Source organism: Leucoraja erinacea, chromosome 25, assembly GCF_028641065.1.
Source record: "Leucoraja erinacea ecotype New England chromosome 25, Leri_hhj_1, whole genome shotgun sequence".
Classification (NCBI taxonomy): Eukaryota; Metazoa; Chordata; class Chondrichthyes; order Rajiformes; family Rajidae; genus Leucoraja; species Leucoraja erinaceus.
The window spans coordinates 21172964-21190427 of record NC_073401.1 but is presented as its reverse complement, the minus strand read 5'-3'; the positions used below and the strand labels follow the sequence as shown (position 1 = coordinate 21190427).

The 17464-nt window shown below is 47.1% G+C and overlaps 2 protein-coding genes across 4 annotated transcripts in view; both read right to left on the bottom strand.

Annotated features, from left to right (window-relative positions):
- Window positions 1–1056: 1056 nt before the first annotated feature.
- pik3ip1 (phosphoinositide-3-kinase interacting protein 1) lies at window positions 1057–13238 on the bottom strand. Its single transcript, XM_055656005.1, has 5 exons — window positions 12562–13238; window positions 11230–11352; window positions 7108–7302; window positions 4009–4087; window positions 1057–2749 (listed from the first exon to the last, which is right to left on the bottom strand). Exons 1-5 carry the CDS (start codon window positions 12758–12760, stop codon window positions 2542–2544), a joined length of 804 nt encoding a protein of 267 aa, XP_055511980.1. The 5' UTR covers window positions 12761–13238; the 3' UTR covers window positions 1057–2541.
- Window positions 13239–14940: 1702 nt separating this feature from the next.
- dgcr2 (DiGeorge syndrome critical region gene 2) overlaps window positions 14941–17464 on the bottom strand; it is a 28385-nt gene continuing 25861 nt past the window's right edge. For all 3 annotated transcript variants that reach the window (XM_055656003.1, XM_055656002.1, XM_055656001.1), the window contains 2 exons: window positions 16024–16857; window positions 14941–15910 (listed from right to left, as the gene is read on the bottom strand). In XM_055656003.1, the coding sequence (XP_055511978.1) occupies window positions 16640–16857 (218 nt within the window). In that variant the 3' untranslated portion in view covers window positions 14941–15910; window positions 16024–16639. The remainder of the gene's footprint in view (window positions 15911–16023; window positions 16858–17464) is intronic.

Sequence of the window (17464 nt, the reverse complement as noted above, 5' to 3'; positions counted from 1 at the left end):
CACAGCAGGTAAGACTGCCAACTTGCAGTTCCAGGGAACTAGGTTCAATCCTGGGATCGGGTGCTGTCTGCGTAGAGTTTGCACGTTGCGTGTGACCAGGTGGGTGTCTCCCGGACGTGTCCTTGTCCTCTCCAGCACTTTATTTCCCCCCTGAATACAAGCAGCTGGTCTGCATAAGGTCAGAAGAGAGGATGGGTGTTGATAATTGCACTAGGCACATTTCCATCTCCTTGTGCAATTAGTCAGAAATGATCTCCCAGCTACAAATCCATGCTGGCTATCCCTGATCTATCCCTGTCTTTCTAAGTGTAGATTACTACACTGTACAATCACATGGAGTATTTTCCATTAAGTTCCCTACCCCTGACTAACTGGCCAGTGATTATCTGGATTAACCCTGCTATCTGTTTTTTAGTGTAAAGGCACACATTTGCTGTCTTCTGGTACCTCACCTGTAACCAGCTAAGATTTAAATATCTTTGTTAGGGTTCCAGCTATCATCTCCTCTGCCTCCCACAACATCCTGGGATAAATCTCTAGACATCTTGGGGAGTTAAACCCCTTTATGCCCACTGTATAGGATAATGCTAGTGTACGAGGATCGCAGGTCAGCACGGACTTGGTGGGCCGAAGGGCCTGTTTCCTTCCCGTGTCTAATACTAAAACCTCTCCTTACTCTTGCACACCCGCAGCTCTCCTTGCCATCATTCTCCATCCTCTCGCCCACTAATTACCCCTGCAGCATCTTACCCACTCCCCCTCTATTTCACATAGACCCCACTCGTTTCACTCTTCCTCACTCCCTACCTCCAGACACACCATGTCTATTCCTCTTACGCCCGCACACCACCTCAGTCCTTCCAATGCAGCCCTTTCCTTACCACCGCTCTCATCCCCTTCCACCTGCTCACTCATTTTCATCCTTTCATTATATCCTTCTCCCATAGACTCGGCTTTTGTCACAAACCCACCAGCTCGCTCACTCCACCGCATGCCCCTTCCTCCCTTCACGTCCCCTCAGAAAGCACCACAACACAGTTTCTTTAAAAAGTAAATTTTCATTACATTGTAATTAAAAAATTTAACAGAATATTCCATGACATATTCCTGGATAAATTAGGAACATTCTTGAATACTTAAGAGCTCCAATTATGGAGAAGGTGCCAAAGCAGAAAGCCCACAGGTAATACCTGAAATTGATTTTCTAGCACATTTAATAATTGTCAGTCAGGACCTGGGTTTCCTCGACATCGTGTCTCAGGTGCTCCTTGACACTGACTTTGGGGTGGGGGGGATGAGTGTGTTGGTGGAGATAATGTGTATGGGGGGGGCGGTTGCTCTGGAGATGAGCTGCTCGTTGCCATCCATTATTCTCGTGATCTGGCAGGGTTCACATACACGGAAATCTGGGAAGTGGTCACTGAGCTTGGTTGAGTGGATGTTGAGGCATTTTCCCCTTCCCCGTGGAGTGCCTCAAACAGGAGGCAAAGCAACAAACACTGACAGTGATGGAATGGAATCCTTAGTTTATCCAGATTATAGGGCATGGCAAAAGGAGCCCCAACCTTGATCCTGCTGAATGGAGCTGTCCTGCTTACCTTCCCCTCCCAACTTCAAACATGGTCCTGCTGCCCTCTCTACTTTGAAAAATGGAAAAGCAAAAATTTGGCCTGGGTCAGGCAAATCCCTGAGAGTTAACAGCGATTCCAATACTGGAGGTCTTTGCTTAAAGAGGACAGAGAATGCTGCTCGTGCACTTGCTAAGGCTTTGGTGAGGCTGCAGCTGCAGTATTTTGTTCAGTTTAGGTATCCTTTCCTGAGGAGTGATATTCTTGTGCTGAAAGCAGGGACACACTGATAAACACGCAACTGATCGCTGGGATGTGGAGGGTTCATCTTCATCCCAAGAGCAGGGGTTATATGGTCAGTCACACAAATTGAGCAAGTGTTTGTGGAGCTAGTGTCTACAAGGACAGAGTGACAGAACTAGGCCGTTGGACAGGGATCAGAGCCTCAATCAAAGTTGCCACAGGGCGTTTAGAGTTTGTTGACAGAGTGCAGGGCACTGAGGGGAATATGTGGAAGGACAGGATAAGGATCAATCGCCATCCTACTGAACGGAGACGCCCTGCATGCCCCACCCTCCCATCTTTAAACCCGGTTATGTTGCTCTCTCCACTTGTGGCGCATAATACTTCACACAGTAATTCCAACCCCCACCCCTAGAAATATCTATATTAAAGTTTGAAACACAAGCTGTTTACCATTCACGTGTCCAAACCCAGGTTATGCTTAAATTGCAGCCTAAAATATAAAACAGAACCATCACATGTTTCACTGCTGGATACTGCTAAACGCTCTTCATGCATTGATTATCAACACCCAGTCATGGCCTGATCCTTCCAGGAAGGAGAAACTCCACAGTGCGCCAGTTGTCAGAATGAGTTGTGTGTCCGGAGACATGCTATAAAGTTTCAAGCAAGCTCGCTCTCTCGTCAGAGTCCACAGCCAGAGAACCTTTCCACTGGTTTGCGCCGTAACTCAAGCCCCAGGAGTGCCAGTGGCGGTTGCACGAGAACTGTCCGCCTCACTGTCTTCCCCAGTCAGTGCCTGCGGGTTCACCATCATCACCGTCACCTCGTCCTCCAGCTCACAGGTGGGGTTGGTAAAGGCCGACAACGGCAACATGATTCGCTGGATCTCTTGTTCACGTGCTCGCTGCTCCTGTTCCCTCTTTATAGCTTGTCCTCTACAATAAAAATGGTACCAAGTCCCATAAATTTCTCAGCCACATCCGTTTATCGAGTAACTTTAATGCAGAGCTTTGCTATCAGGCAACATTTCACTCCGAGCCGAACTTGAGGGACGGGAGCCAAAGCTTGGTCACTGGTAGGCTACGAGGGGAGACATTCCTGAGCCCAGGGATTAGAGAGGCTGAAGGGACGATCAGTGATGGTAGAGACATTACATTCCCATAGGAATTGAGTTAGCCCAAAGGAAGGCAGACAGTGGATACGCCCAATAGCTGTGAAGTAGTGATCCAAGATCTGTCTGTTTGCTACTGGAGACATTTTTAGTTTACTTTAGTTTAGAGAGCCAGCCCGGAAACAGGCTCTTCAGCCTAGCGAGTCTTGGATCCCCGCACACTAATGTTATCCTATACATACTAAGGACAATTTACAACTATACCAAGCCAATTAGCCTACAACCCTGTATGTCTTTGGACTGTTGGAGGAAGCCAGAGGACCCAGAGAAAACCCATGCAGTCACGTGGAGAACATGCAAACTCCATCCAGGCAGCACACTTAGTCAGGATCTAACCCAGGTCACTGGCGCTGTAAAGCAGCAACTCTACCGCTGCACCGCCGTGCCACCCCTAATGTGGAGAGGACAGGGAGAGGTTCCCAGAGACTGCAGTCCGGAATTGCTGCTCTGCCAGCTGCTCCAGTGGATATGCCTCAGCCCAGCCCGACTGTTGCCCACCAGATCTGTTCAAGCCGGCGTCCCTTGGGATTTAGGATACAAGGAAGAGATGCTGCCCAGCAGATGCCAACAGCAGCTGCAGCAGCTTTAACGGTGCAAAGGCAATGAAGGTGGAGTTAAAGTGGGTTGATTGTGGTCAGCCTGGGGCCAAAGGCCAGGCAGCTGAGCACCAACGGGCGTGGAGCAGGCATGCTGTACCACCGTTCAATACTGTCACAGCTGACCCTCTGCCTTAATGTCACATCCCATTCTACACCTCCATTACTTCTTGACCAGCCTTCTGATACTTTCAAACCAGAAGCCCTGATGTGGCCCACTGGAATAAAGCCCAGCCGATACTCAGCCAACATGGCTGGACATGAGCCGGCGCTCAGGCCGGGAGCCAGTGGTGAGACATGAACCAACAGTTGGACCTGGAACCCATGCCTAGACTTCAACAGGAATCAACCCTGGTCTCTCAGCCCAATATTGCATCCCACTACCAGATGACACGCCTTCCAGTCACTACAGGAGGCTTGTCCTTACCGTTTGTAGATGTAGCCCACTGTGATGCCGGAACCCAAACATATGATGATGATAATCATTCCAATCGCCATAGCCCGACCTAGGATTGAAAAATAAACCAATGTGGAAAAGGGGAAAAGTTGGGTGGTCACAGGCAGACTTTTCAGAGCCTGGGGGTAAAGAGTTTCACAATAATGAGCTCTACAGGTTCAATAACTCTGAATGCGATTTTGTGTTGAACAATGCTACTTGGTGACCATACCCAGTGTCAAGTGAATACTTGTAGGCAAACACGTAGCTGGGTCCGGGTCAAACATAAGCTGGCAGACCTCCAATGCTTAACACTAGGACTCGAGAGACGCACTTATAGGGAAAAATTGGGCAGTCTAGGACTTTATTCCTTGAATCGCAAGAGTGCGAGGGGTGATCTCACAGAGGTGTACAAAATCATGAAGGCAATAGAATGCACACACGTTTTCCCAGGATTGGGGAATTAAGGTCATCAGGGCAGAGGTTTAAAATGAGAGGGGAAAGCTCTAATAGCAACCCAAGAGGCAGCTCCTTCACACAGCTTGTGGTGGGCGCATGGAACATGCTGCCAGAGGTAGTAGTTGAGGCAGGTTCAACAAACCTTTAAAGACTTTTGGACAGGCAGATGGATATGGAATGTTTAGATGGATACGAGTCAAACACAGGCAAATGGGACTAGCTTGGATGAACATCTGGTCAGCATGTGTAGGAAAGAACTGCAGATGTTGGTTTAAATAGAAGGTAGACAAAAAGCTGGAGTAACTCAGCGGGACAGTCAGCATCTCTGGAGAGTGGAATGGGTGACGTTTCTGGTCGGGACCCTTCTCCAGAACATTTCAGGGGAAGGTGGAACTTGTACGAGAATGGGTCCAATATATTTGCTCATGCTGTTTTAACTAAACTTGCAGGAGGAATGGACAATGAGTAGAAAAACAGCAAGAGCGAGGTTCAAACAAACGTATAAGAGAAAGTTGTAAAGTGTAGCCCACAGACATGGGCATGAAATAGGACACACTAGGACTGGAAGGCAAAATGGAATCTATTTTAACATAAGCTGCCAGATTGGTGAACATGAGCATTGATAATTGTGTGTTTGGTTAATCGATAATTGAGTCTGTGCTGCCCAATAATCATCCTGTATACTTGTTCTATTCTACACTCTAGGAAGAATTTACAGAAGCCAATTAACCTACAAACCTGCAGGTCTTTGGAATGTGGGAGGAAACGGGAGCACCCGGAGAAAACCCACGCGGTCACAGGGAGAACACGCAAACTCCATAGAAACAGCACTTGTAGTCAGGATCAAACCCTAGTCTCTGCCGCTGTAAGGCAGCAACCCTACCGCTGTGTCACCCAACCTGTATTCACTGAGGAGACATTGTGGATAGAGATTTCTGTTGGACTAATGAAATTCTAGCTATTAAATAAGACCAAGTATTAAATGTCTTCATAGGCATAAAGTTGGATAAACTCCTAGAGCCGGATGAGATGATCGCATGGATGCTAGAGAAGGCAAGGGAGGAGATTGCTGAGGCCGTGACAAGATATTTCAATATCCTCTGGCGACAAGCGAAGCACCAGATGAAAGGAAGGCAGCAAACGTGCACCTTTAGTCAAGAAGGGCAGCAGGAATAATCCAGGTAGTCACAGACTAGTTAGTCTAACGTCAGCAGTAGGGACGATAATGGAATTAATTCTGGGGGGTAAGATTCTATGTGGAAAGCCATGGATTGAAGACGAATAATTTCATGGTAGGTGGTGGGAGATCATGTCTGACTAAATGTATTTGAATTTTTTTGAAGCAGTAACTATGTTGATGAGGGCAGTGTAGTTAATGTGGTTTACGGGGAACGTTACTGCAAAAGGTTGGAGCCTGTGGAATTCAGAGCATGTTGCCAAACTGGATTAAAAAAACAAGTGCGGTAATAGGAGGCAGAGGGTGGAGGGTTGTCATTGAAGGGAAGCCCGTGGCCAGTGGTGTCTCTTGGGTCTGTGGTGGTAACCTTGCTGTTTGTTAAATACATTTAGCAACCTGCATATGAACATTTTGAACGACAGTCGATACTGATGCAGAAGAGGGTAGTCTTAGATTGTAGAATTATATCAATACGAGGCAATGGCAGATGGCATTTCAAACTGACAAGCCTAATGAGATGCTCATTTTGGGAGGTCTATCAGCATAGATTATACACCATGAATGGGCAGGGCTCTAGGGGGTATTGAGGAACAAAGCAATGTTAAAGTCTAAAAGACCCCCCGAATGTGGCAGCACTGGTAGGTGGGGTGGTGAAAGTGGCACACTGGATGCATGACTACATTAACCAGGGTACCGAGTACAAATGCAAGATGGTCTGGGTCCAACTTCATAAAGCCTCGGTTAGGCCACGATGGAGTATGGTGTGCAGTTCTGGTCACCACACTGCAGAAAAGATGCGACTGCTCCTGTAGTCTGTACATTCTCCCCGTGACCTTCATGGGCTTTCTCCGAGATCATCGGTTTCCTCCCACACTCCAAAGACGTTCAGGTATGTAGGTAAATTGGCTTGGGAAATGTAACAATTGTCCCTAGTGTGTGTAGGATAGTGTTAACGTGCGGGGATCACTGGTCGGCGCGGACCCGGTGGGCCGAAGGGCCTGTTTCAGTGCTGTATCTCTGAACTAAACTAAACTCCAGAGTGGGCGCTGACAAGATTTGCCAAATGGCTTTAGTGATGCGTACAGGATGGAGACGCTGGGCTGTTCTTGCTGGAACAGAGCAAGGGGGGAGGGGGGGGGTGAAATCTGAAAGGGGTATTTGTTAAAATCATGAAGGGTATATAGATAGAGGGTTCTACAGTGAGAAGTCATCAAATGAAGTTGACCAGCAAGAATCAAAAATAACATCAGGAAAAGTAAATTATACAGGGCATGCGATTGGGGGTCAGAATGCGAGGGCAGATTCAGTGTTAAAAAGGATGCAGGACAAGTAGCAGAATGAATGTGTAGGGGAGCAGAACAAGCAGTGTTGCTGTTAAAGAGCTGGCACAGACTCGACTGGCCGAATGGCCCCCTCCTGTAACCATGCTAGTATTAAGAGTGCAGAGACTGTACCTAGAACTCCGAGGTCCCGTTTCCGTTTGGCAGACTGCCTCACGGGCAAGGTACCGCCAGTGACCGGTCGCTGGACGCTGGGCTCGCGGCCAGAGGGCGGCTTCACCTGCTCGTCGATCTGAGCCACACTCACTCCAGGCTCCACCGTTTCCGGCAACCCGGTCGTCTCATTGTGGTCTTCGTTCAATGATGCCCCTGGCGCAAATGCAAGCCAGAGGAGTGGGTGAGCAGGCATTGAATACATCTCGGCTTGAATTTCCTAACCGAACGCTTCAATTATATAACTATGTAATCTCCATTCTGCAAGATCATTCCCTGCATCCTATCATGGGAATATAGCCTTTTAGCTGAAGTACAAGTCTGGTGAATCCACAGAGCTTGATCCAATGCTACCCTCTTTATCACTACAATAGCCAGACCTCAACACTGTCCAAACTGAATCCAAGCAGATGTTTATAAAACTGAAACATAACTAAACCATAGGTACACTAAAAAGCTGGAGAAACTCAGCGGGTGCAGCAGCATCTATGGAGCGAAGGAAAAAGGCAACGTTTCGGCCCGAAACGTTGCCTTTTTCCTTCGCTCCATAGATGCTGCTGCACCCGCCGAGTTTCTCCAGCTTTTTTGTGTACCTTCGATTTTCCAGCATCTGCAGTTCCTTTTTAAACATAACTAAACCATGCCTGGTTTCAATTTCATGCTTCTATTTATTAATAAAAACTGTACATGATTTCTGTTCACAGACCTCTCAGCGTTTCCATTATTCCACAGTTCTAGGCTTCCCATCATTTAAATGATAGTCAAATACCTTTCTGTGTGTCCTACATATTCACTACCACCAGGACTGTCCAACCCTATTAAGTCTCCAATCCCTATCATCTTCTTTCCAATACCCATTATTTTCACCTCTGAAATCCGATTCCCGTCCGTGTGTCCACTAGTCTCTTCTCTACACTCTGACGTTACCTTGCCGGTACAGTGAACGCTAAGAGATGCCCAACAGAAACTCTAGCTCACTTCCAGTCAGTGCTTCATAAAGCCCAACCCTAGCGTTTGTGGTCCCAGTCTGCGACACTTTTGGCTAACATTTTAGAGATACAGTGCAGAAACAGGCCCTTTGGCCCATGGAATCGGCACCGACCAGTAAATCACCCCGCACACTAGCACTATCCTACACACTAGGGACAATTGACAATTTTTACCAAAGCCAAAAGTACGTCTTTGGAGTGTGGGAGGAAACCGGAACTCTAGGTGCAAACCCATGTGGTCACAGGGAGAACGTACATGATAGGCTGCTCTAATGGTTACAATGCATGGGATCCAGGAAGAGCTAGCTAACGAGACACAAAATGTGAAAAGGTGATGGTAGAAGGTTTTTTGAATTGGAGGCCTGGGTCTAGTGGCATGTCTCAAGGATCGGTACAGGCCCCATTGCTGTTTGTCATCTGTATTAATGATTTGATTGGGAGTATTCAAGGTATGATTAGTAATTTTGCAGATGACACCAAAATAGGTGATACCACAGACAGATGGTTATCAATAATCACAGTGGGATCTTGATTAGCTAGGCAGGTGGACTGAGAAATGGCAAATTCAGATAAATATGAGGAGTTACATTTTGGATAACATACCTGGACAGGATCTTCACAGTAAAGGGTAGGCCCCTGGGGAGTGCTGTAGAACAGACGGATGTGGGGGTACTAGCATTAAATTCCCTGAAAGTGGCATCGCAGGTAGATGGGGTGGTGAAGAAGGCTTTTGAAATGCTGGCCTTCGTCAGTCGAAGAATTGAGTATACAGGTTTAGATGTTATGTTACAGTTGTACAAGACTTGAGGCCACACGTGGAATATTGTGTTCAGTTTTGGTCACCCTGCTATAGGAAAGATGCCATTAAGCTGGAGAGAGTGCAGAGAAGATTTATGAGAATTTTGCCAAAACCTAAGGGCCTGAGCTACAGGGAGGTTGGGAATGCTGGGACTTAATTCCTTGGAATGCAGGGGGCTGAGAAGTGATCTTATAGAGCTATATAAAATCATGAGGGGAATAGAGAGGGTGAATGCACGCAGTCCTTTTTCCCCAGGGTAGGGGAATAGAAATATAGAAACATAGAAATTAGGTGCAGGAGTAGGCCATTCGGCCCTTCGAGCCTGCACCGCCATTCAATATGATCATAGCTGATCATCCAACTCTGTATCCCGTACCTGCCTTCTCTCCATATCCTCTGATCCCCTTAGCCACAAGGGGCACATCTAACGCCCTCTTAAATATAGCCAATGAACTGGCCTCAACTACCCTCTGTGGCAGAGAGTTCCAGAGATTCACCACTCTCTGTGTGAAAAAAGTTTTTCTCATCTCAGTTTTAAAGGATTTTCCCCTTATCCTTAAGCTGTGACCCCTTGTCCTGGACTTCCCCAACATCGGGAACAATCTTCCTGCATCTAACCTGTCCAACCCCTTAAGAATTTTGTAAGTTTCCATAAGATCCCCTCTCAATCTCCTAAATTCTAGAGAGTATAAACCAAGTCTATCCAGTCTTTCTTCATAAGACAGTCCTGACATCCCAGGAATCAGTCTGGTGAACCTTCTCTGCACTCCCTCTATGGCAATAATGTCCTTCCTCAGATTTGGAGACCAAAACTGTACGCAATACTCCAGGTGTGGTCTCACCAAGACCCTGTACAACTGCAGTAGAACCTCCCTGCTCCTATACTCAAATCCTTTTGCTATGAAAGCCAACATACCATTCGCTTTCTTCACTGCCTGCTGCACCTGCATGCCTACTACTTTCATGACACCCAGGTCTTGCTGCATCTCCCCTTTTCCTAATCGGCCACCATTTAGATATTAGTCTGCTTTCCTGTTTTTGCCACCAAAATGGATAACCTCACATTTTTCCACATTATACTGCATCTGCCAAACATTTGCCCACTCACCCAGCCTATCCAAGTCATCTTGCAGTCTCCTAGCATCCTCCTCACAGCTAACACTGCCCCCCAGCTTAATGTCATCCGCAAACTTGGAGATATTGCCTTCAATTCCCTCATCCAGATCATTAATATATATTGTAAATAGCTGGGGTCCCAGCACTGAGCCTTGGGGTCCCAGCACTGAGCCTTGCGGTACCCCACTAGCCACTGCCCGCCATCTGCCCACCATCTACCACTCCAAAAAAAAGGGTGGAGGGGGAAATAGTTGACATCACCCTTCATAAAATGAAATGCCCCCATTTATGTAATCTGTGACCCGGCAGACCTGCACCAGTTGTATGACTGTTTATCTCCATCCGCAGTGGCACACAATGTCCAAATAAAACTTCATACCATCTCTGCACAAATGAAATGCCTGGTGTGTAATGTGTGACCCAGTGTGAAAATGTGTGTGTGTGTGTGGTGTGTGTGTGTGTGTCTGTGTGTGTGTGTGTGTGTGTGGGGTTGTGTGTGTGTGTGTGTGTGTGGGTGTGTGTGTGTGTGTCTGTGTTTCTCTCTCTCCTCCCCCACTCTCCTCACCTACCCCCCTTTCCCCTCCCTCTCACCTCCCTACACTACCTCCCCCCTCCTCTCCCTCTATCCCCTTGCTCCCCCACCTCGCCCCTTTCCCACCATCCCCCACAATGAAAATCGTGTTGTTTAAAAAATAAAAAAATTCTCAATGAAAATCACGTTTTTTCTTTAATATAACCCAAATATCCAAACATAGTGTTATCTGTTAATGAAAACCAAAGAAATTGATTAAAAGTTTCTTTGAAAATCGCGATTTTTTAAAATGTAAATGAGATTCAGGATCCCATTGTGATGTTGAACGCAGCGTGGAAAAGTGGTTTGAAAAGTGATTTTTATAAAGTTTAAAATGTCAATAACTTGTAAAATATACCATCAATCTGAACAAAACTTGTTTCATTTGCATCACAGGACAATGGTGAGTAAGGTGGGCCAAAAATTGTAGCGCTATAGTGTATCGTTTTGGCGGGGTTTTGGGATGTCAAGCATACACATACAGACAAACAGAGTCTTAGTAATATAAGTGAACCGGATTACTGCGTGGAGGGGAAAATGCGAGTCAGAATATGTACAAAGGTGACCACGACCGCCTAACACACACACACACACACACACACAAATACCTGTGCTGTTTTGGGACAGAGTCAAGTTGAATTCCTTTTTGCTTTCCACCAAGTTTGTACAATTTACTCCTGATGTAATACGCTGCTCAGCTCTTAAATCTGTTCCATTGGAAGGTACACATTCTGCAACAAATTAACAGAAAATGATGAGCAATTACAGCATTGGGGGGGAAGGGCGGAGAGGCACAGACCTTGGGAAGGAGAGGGTGGAAATGTGTGGGAGAGGAAGAGACAGGATGGAAAGTCGAAGCAAAGGCCTGATGGGGGTTAGGATGAAGATGGGATAGGAATGGGAGCATGGGATGCGGCAAAGTAGTAATGCGTGGTGACGTCGGATGGGAGGCATCAATGATGAGGAAGGGTCTGATGGAGAGGTTTTGGATGTTAGGGAGAGTTTGATTTGTTGGTGGGGATGGACAGAGTTGTGATTAGTAGGTAGGCACAATTGGTGAATGGGAGCAGGGGAAAGTACGTGGTGTGTATTGGAGATTGGATGGATTGCTCCGTCCTCCCGCATCTCCGTCTCCCCTCATCTCAACCTCACCTGCACCATAACTGTAAGATATTACAACTTCAGCACGTAGATAGAAGCAAACACAGGTTGTCAGTAAACGCTGTTGCCAGTGTAGGTCTTTATTTCACAAAAGTACACTGCACATACTCACACATATTCACTAGACTGAGACGATATTGAATATATCACATGACTCAAATCATAGAAACATAGAAAATAGGTGCAGGAGTAGGCCATTCGGCCCTTCGAGCCTGTACCGCGATTCAATATGATCACGGCTGATCATCGAACTCAGTATCCCGTTCCTGCCTTCTCTCCATACCCCCTGATCCTTTTAGCCACAAGGGCCACATCTAACTCCCTCTTAAATATAGCCAATGAACTGGCCTCAACTACCTTCTGCGGCAGAGAGTTCCAGAGATTCACCACTCTCTGTGTGAAAAAGGTTTTCCTCATCTCGGTCCTAAAAGATTTCCCCCTAATCCTTAAACTGTGACCCCCTTGTTCTGGACTTCCCCAACATCGGGAACAATCTTCCTGCATCAAGCCTGTCCAACCCCTTAAGAATTTTGGGGCCCATTCTAGTACTCAACACTTAAAGTTAGTTACCATTATATACACTACAATAACGTTGCTCCCTTCCCCTTGCTCCCTCCCCCTCCCCACGTTCCCTCCAACACCACCTGCCCCTTCCCCTCCAGCTTGCCCCTCCGATCCCCAACCTACCCCCCCCCCCCCCCCTTCTCGCATCCCCCGACCCCCCTCCCCCCCCCCCTCCCTCCTCCTCCTCCTCCTACGGGGCCCTCACGGCTTTTCACCTGGTCGCGGGGCAGCTCCAACCACCGACAACAAGTGTAGGAGCAGCGCTGCCAGCTTGAGGCCCTGGAGGGCGACGCCGCCGCCGCGGTCCCCGTTCCCCCGGGCGCTGCTGGTGCTGGTGCCGCGGTCCCTTGTCCGCCGGGAGCCGCCGCTGGGATCCATTGCAACTTGTAAACAACCTCGCTCCTGCATCAACATCTCACTCCGTCCAATCTCCGCCCAGCAGTCAATCACAGCTCGGACATTGCGCCCAGCAACCAATGGGAGCGCCGGCGCCGAGCTGCGCGGAGACACAAGGTGGGGCGTGCATTCAATAACAAAGGGCCGGGCATCGTCTGTACAGGGACATGGCCCGCTCAGTCCGTCCAGTACTTTGATTTTTAATGTCAAGCCCGGTGACCCGCACCCAGACCTAAATCCAGCCCCGCAACCAAAGATCTTTGCCCGCAACTAATCGGAGAGGCGCACTTGAAAAAGACCTGGTCGGTGCCGAAGAACCGTGGCCCACAGGCCGCTACTACTCCCAGTGTCCAAATTTGCCTATGAATCCACGAATGGTTTAGCAGGCAAGGAGACCCGAATGTTCCTCAGAGACAGTCATCTGCACCCCTTGAGGCGCAAAGTGTTATGATAAATACTATGCCCGTTTCCTCTCACTGTGTTAAAACCATGCAACCCCAGGATTAGGTTTCCATTTTGCAATGTGTTCTCACCACGTGCCCCACCATCTAGAATGGTTTCTTATCCAGGACACATTTGCAGGTGGTGAATAATTAATATATAAGCAAGTCAATTGGATTCCACGCCTAGTTTCCTGTTATTGTTATTCACGAACTTCTAATTTGGAATTAACCCTGTAATTCAATGTCAGGCAACCTTTCCAAGTCTTCTTCAGCACACTATGCTGTCCCAAAAGCCCAGGATAAATTACACCATGCAAGTCGTTCCTGAGATATAATTATTCTCTAACGTAAACTCCCAATATATTAATTTCCCTAACACACCTCCCCTCCTCATCCCCAACACCTGTCATTCTAGATATTAAATGATATTTATTAAATATTGATGATATTTGACAGGAACTTACTGAAGTAGAAATAAGTATCTGTAGATGTCAGTATGACACAAAATGCTAGAGTAACTTATCCTGGAGAACATGGATAGGTAACATTTCAGGTCAAGACTCTTCTTCAGACCTACTTGCTAAAAGGTAGAATCTTCATGGGTAAAGAGATGTCCAAAGACAGATGTTTTGAGACTGGTCGGGGAAAAAAGGGGGCATGGACAGGTATAGGCAGCTGGGATCAAGGTGCATATCTGGAGGAGTTTAGGGGACAGAGGAGCATACTTAATAAAGAAACCAGGAGGGTAAAATAGACAACCTCACAGATAAAAATTAAGGAGAATCCAAAGAGATTGTATGTATATTAAGGAAAAGAGGGTACCTAAAGAGAGAATAGGATCTCGCACAAACCAAAGAGGTCAACTATGTCTGGATCCTCAGGTGATGGCCAAGGTCCTCAATGAGTACGCCTTTTCTTTAACTGGAGAAAAACATGAAAACTGGAGAACTTGAGAGAGTTAATGTAGATGTCGAGAGGACAGTCCGTATTACCACCGAGGAGGTGCTAGACATCCTAAGGCGTATGAAGGTAGATAAACCTTCTGGGTCTGATAAGATTTATCCAGCCTATGGGAAGCTAGAGAAAAAAATTGCAGGAACTCTCTCCGAGATATATGAACCATTAGAAGCTGGGTGACTGGACTGTGTTTCCATTTATGAAGGTCTGCAAGGAAAAACCAGGAAACTATAGACCAGTGAGCTGGAGTTACTGGAGAGGCTTGTGAGGGATAAGATATGTGCAGTGAATATCATCCAAATCCTCACATTAGATTCCAATGTGCACCCCATTCACAGGAATATGCAAAAACTCAATCCAACTTTAATCCATCCCTCAATATGATGAACTCTACCATGGTTCAATGCTGGATCCACAGGTGCCTCCATAGTCTGTTCCACGAGGCACAGTATCACATAACTCACTTTGAATTTTAGTTAATCCACACGTAATCCCCACCTCCATCTACTCAAAGCCCCTCAGTTACAGTCCATTGCAGCAGAATCTCTGGGTTAAGGTCCAATGTGTAACGTTGTGTTATTCTCAATTAAAACCAGCAAACCCAGAGCTTATGCTCTAGTTAGTAACTGCCAACGGTTGCACAAGTAAACCAACTGCGAGCCTCGATATGACAGCAGTGTGTAGAGCCATCAACTGGGCTCAGTCCAGGGAGACGGGCGTAGATTCCAACAGTTGTATTCATGAACGTGGGATACATGTTGACGGGAAGTGACAGCAAGATATCATGACAAAGCCATCTCCACTTCAGAATTTATTTGGCATTTCATTTTGTTAACAGGAGTACAAGACATTGAATCAGTCCTTACATGATGCAGTGAAAGAACAAGTGAAAAATGGAAAATTCTGAACAAACACACAGACCTAATAATGGTATCAAATTTAGTCTACTTATTATTCACCGAGTATCAAAATCTTTCCACTGCCACAGAAAGTTCCAATCACAAACTACAAATGTCTGTTAACTGCGGTGTTCGAATAGGTTGTGAGCGCATGTGCACGTCTGTGTTTATTTGCAATTGAGGAATGAAGGGAGGGACCGTGACCAGCCGATACAAAGACAGTGCAGAATTCCCAAAACCCCATTTGAATGGACTTTATTCCAACAAATTGGCTACCGCAACCAGATCAACAGAAAGCCCAGCAATCACATCAACCAACATTAAAATCATTGATAGGTATCAACAGATCACATCAACATGATTATCAGCCACCACATCAATATACAGCACTAACAGCATTGATTCATATCAATCACATCAATGTAGGTGATCATTAGACCACGTCAACATTGTTGACATTTCATTATTAACTGCACCATAGCAATGATCAATATCATCAGCAGCGAAAAGCTCCAGGGGAGGGAGCAGGGGCAGGGAGCAGAGAATAGAGAAGTGCTTGCGAGTGCACTCTGTAATACACAGGACCTCCTGCCACTCTGGGCCAGTCAGCAGCCCTCCATTCTCAGCTTATTAAACATTAGTACTGATACAGTACTGCTAAAAAATACAACTGAGCCAGACCTCCTACTGTGGTGCACTCCCTCTGATTCAGGCCCTTAACCCAATCCACCTACACAGGATGCTGTAATGCCCCTGACATGCGTCACAGAGTTGATCACTCACCGCAAGCGTCAATGGGAGTGGAGACCTCTCCTCGCCCTCCTGGAGTGAAAGGACGTGCAGCCACCCCACTGACTGAAATCGTAACCCTTCCCTCTGCGACAGAACTTGTAAACCATCAACCCCTTCATGGAGCACTGCAGACCCTGTATCCTAGGGCTTCGCTCACCCCCCACCCACCTCCCTGTATACCACCCTCCACCAAAGTGCACATAGGACTGCGTTACAACCCCTCCCAGGACTCTACCCTAGCCCCAGAATGACACCACCTGCCCGCCACTGCCTGTGACTCTGCTCCCCCTCCCAGTGACGCGTACACCCACCTACCTTTCACCCTCGTATTACATAGGCTGCTCCGAGCAACAGTACCAGCCGGCTTCATCAGTTACACTTCTGTTTGTGTGGAGACGTCACTCGGCACTTGCCAAGGACTGGGCCTGGTCCACTCCCAGTCCGAGAGCCTTGCTTATCCCACAGGTTGGCGATGCACACAGAACCACCTATCCCTCACGTCTCTTCCAGCCTCTTGATTCTAAGCCCTGTATTTGTATGCAAAGTCTATTTAAAAATAACACAAAAAAATAAAACAGCTGCCGTTTAGGGTTCTAAAGTCCTACGATACCCGCGAACTGGGAAACGTGCTGCATTCCATCATCAATATATACACAAATGATCAACTCATTCATCAAAACAGGGTAATCTGCTGGAGACCAGAACCGAAGTCTTGTTAAGTCATCTGACTGGTATTGTCAATATTGCACTGTGCAAACATTTGCCCAAATTGAATAAAACAATGATTAATCGCCCTCCCTTCCAATTTATACCACTGTATTTACTGAAGAGTGACTGCTGCGATTCTGCGCACTCTCTGGGTGGATGGGGTGTGGCACCAGTAAGGTACTGCTGCCAGCCGAGACATCCAGTTCCTCCGTGGCGGCCTCCAGAGTGAAGCTGCTCACATCAGTCGGCTCTCCAATGACAGTCTCGGCTACAGCGCGCTGGCTGCTCTGGTCCACCACCTGCCCAGGACCACCATCTGAAAACAAAAGACATTTCATTAATGATAACGCACAACAAAATACTGGCCGGGGAGAGACTTTTGCAGGGCTTCTGGTGGTCTCTGGAGCAGCTAGATTGAGCTCCCATTTTTCAGGTTGAGGGCATTGCCCATCCCTACTTGCTTCGAAGGTGAACTGTCTCCTTAAAACTTTCTGGTGACAAACTCACTTCCACACCGTTGGCGTGGGACATTCAGTATTTAGACCAAGCCATGGGGGAAGTTTGGGCAGGGAGAATGGCGAAATATTTCCAAATTAGGACAGGAATCTGTAGGATGTGCACCCTTCTTGGTGTTCATAGCAAAGGCCACAGCTTCTGAAGGTGCGGTCAGAGTAAACACAACAATGTTGTAAACAGTCTTAACATTCTTAGAGATAGCAACTGTTGACTTGGCCTGGTGTCAGCTCTTCCATGCAGTAAAATCACAGTTGGGGAAAAGCAGTAAATGCAGTTCTTTCCTTTATTTCTAAAACTCTCCCCAATGGAATACAACTTCCCACGCTCAAGTCTCAAACACCGTATCTAACCCGGTGGGAACCGATCATACATTCTGCCTTGTTGTGGAGGGTGGCAAGCTTGTTGGA

What these genes read in the sequence shown, in the direction of transcription:
- pik3ip1 (XM_055656005.1), bottom strand. Translation starts at nt 12,760, where the DNA reads ATGTTGATGCAGGAGCGAGGTTGTTTACAAGTTGCAATGGATCCCAGC. An exon ending in TGGAGCTGCCCCGCGACCAG is followed by an intron (nt 11,353 to 12,561) that starts GTGAAAAGCCGT and finishes AATTTGTTGCAG; the next exon opens with AATGTGTACCTTCCAATGGA. An exon ending in GTGGGCTACATCTACAAACG is followed by an intron (nt 2,750 to 4,008) that starts GTAAGGACAAGC and finishes TTTTTATTGTAG; the next exon opens with AGGACAAGCTATAAAGAGGG.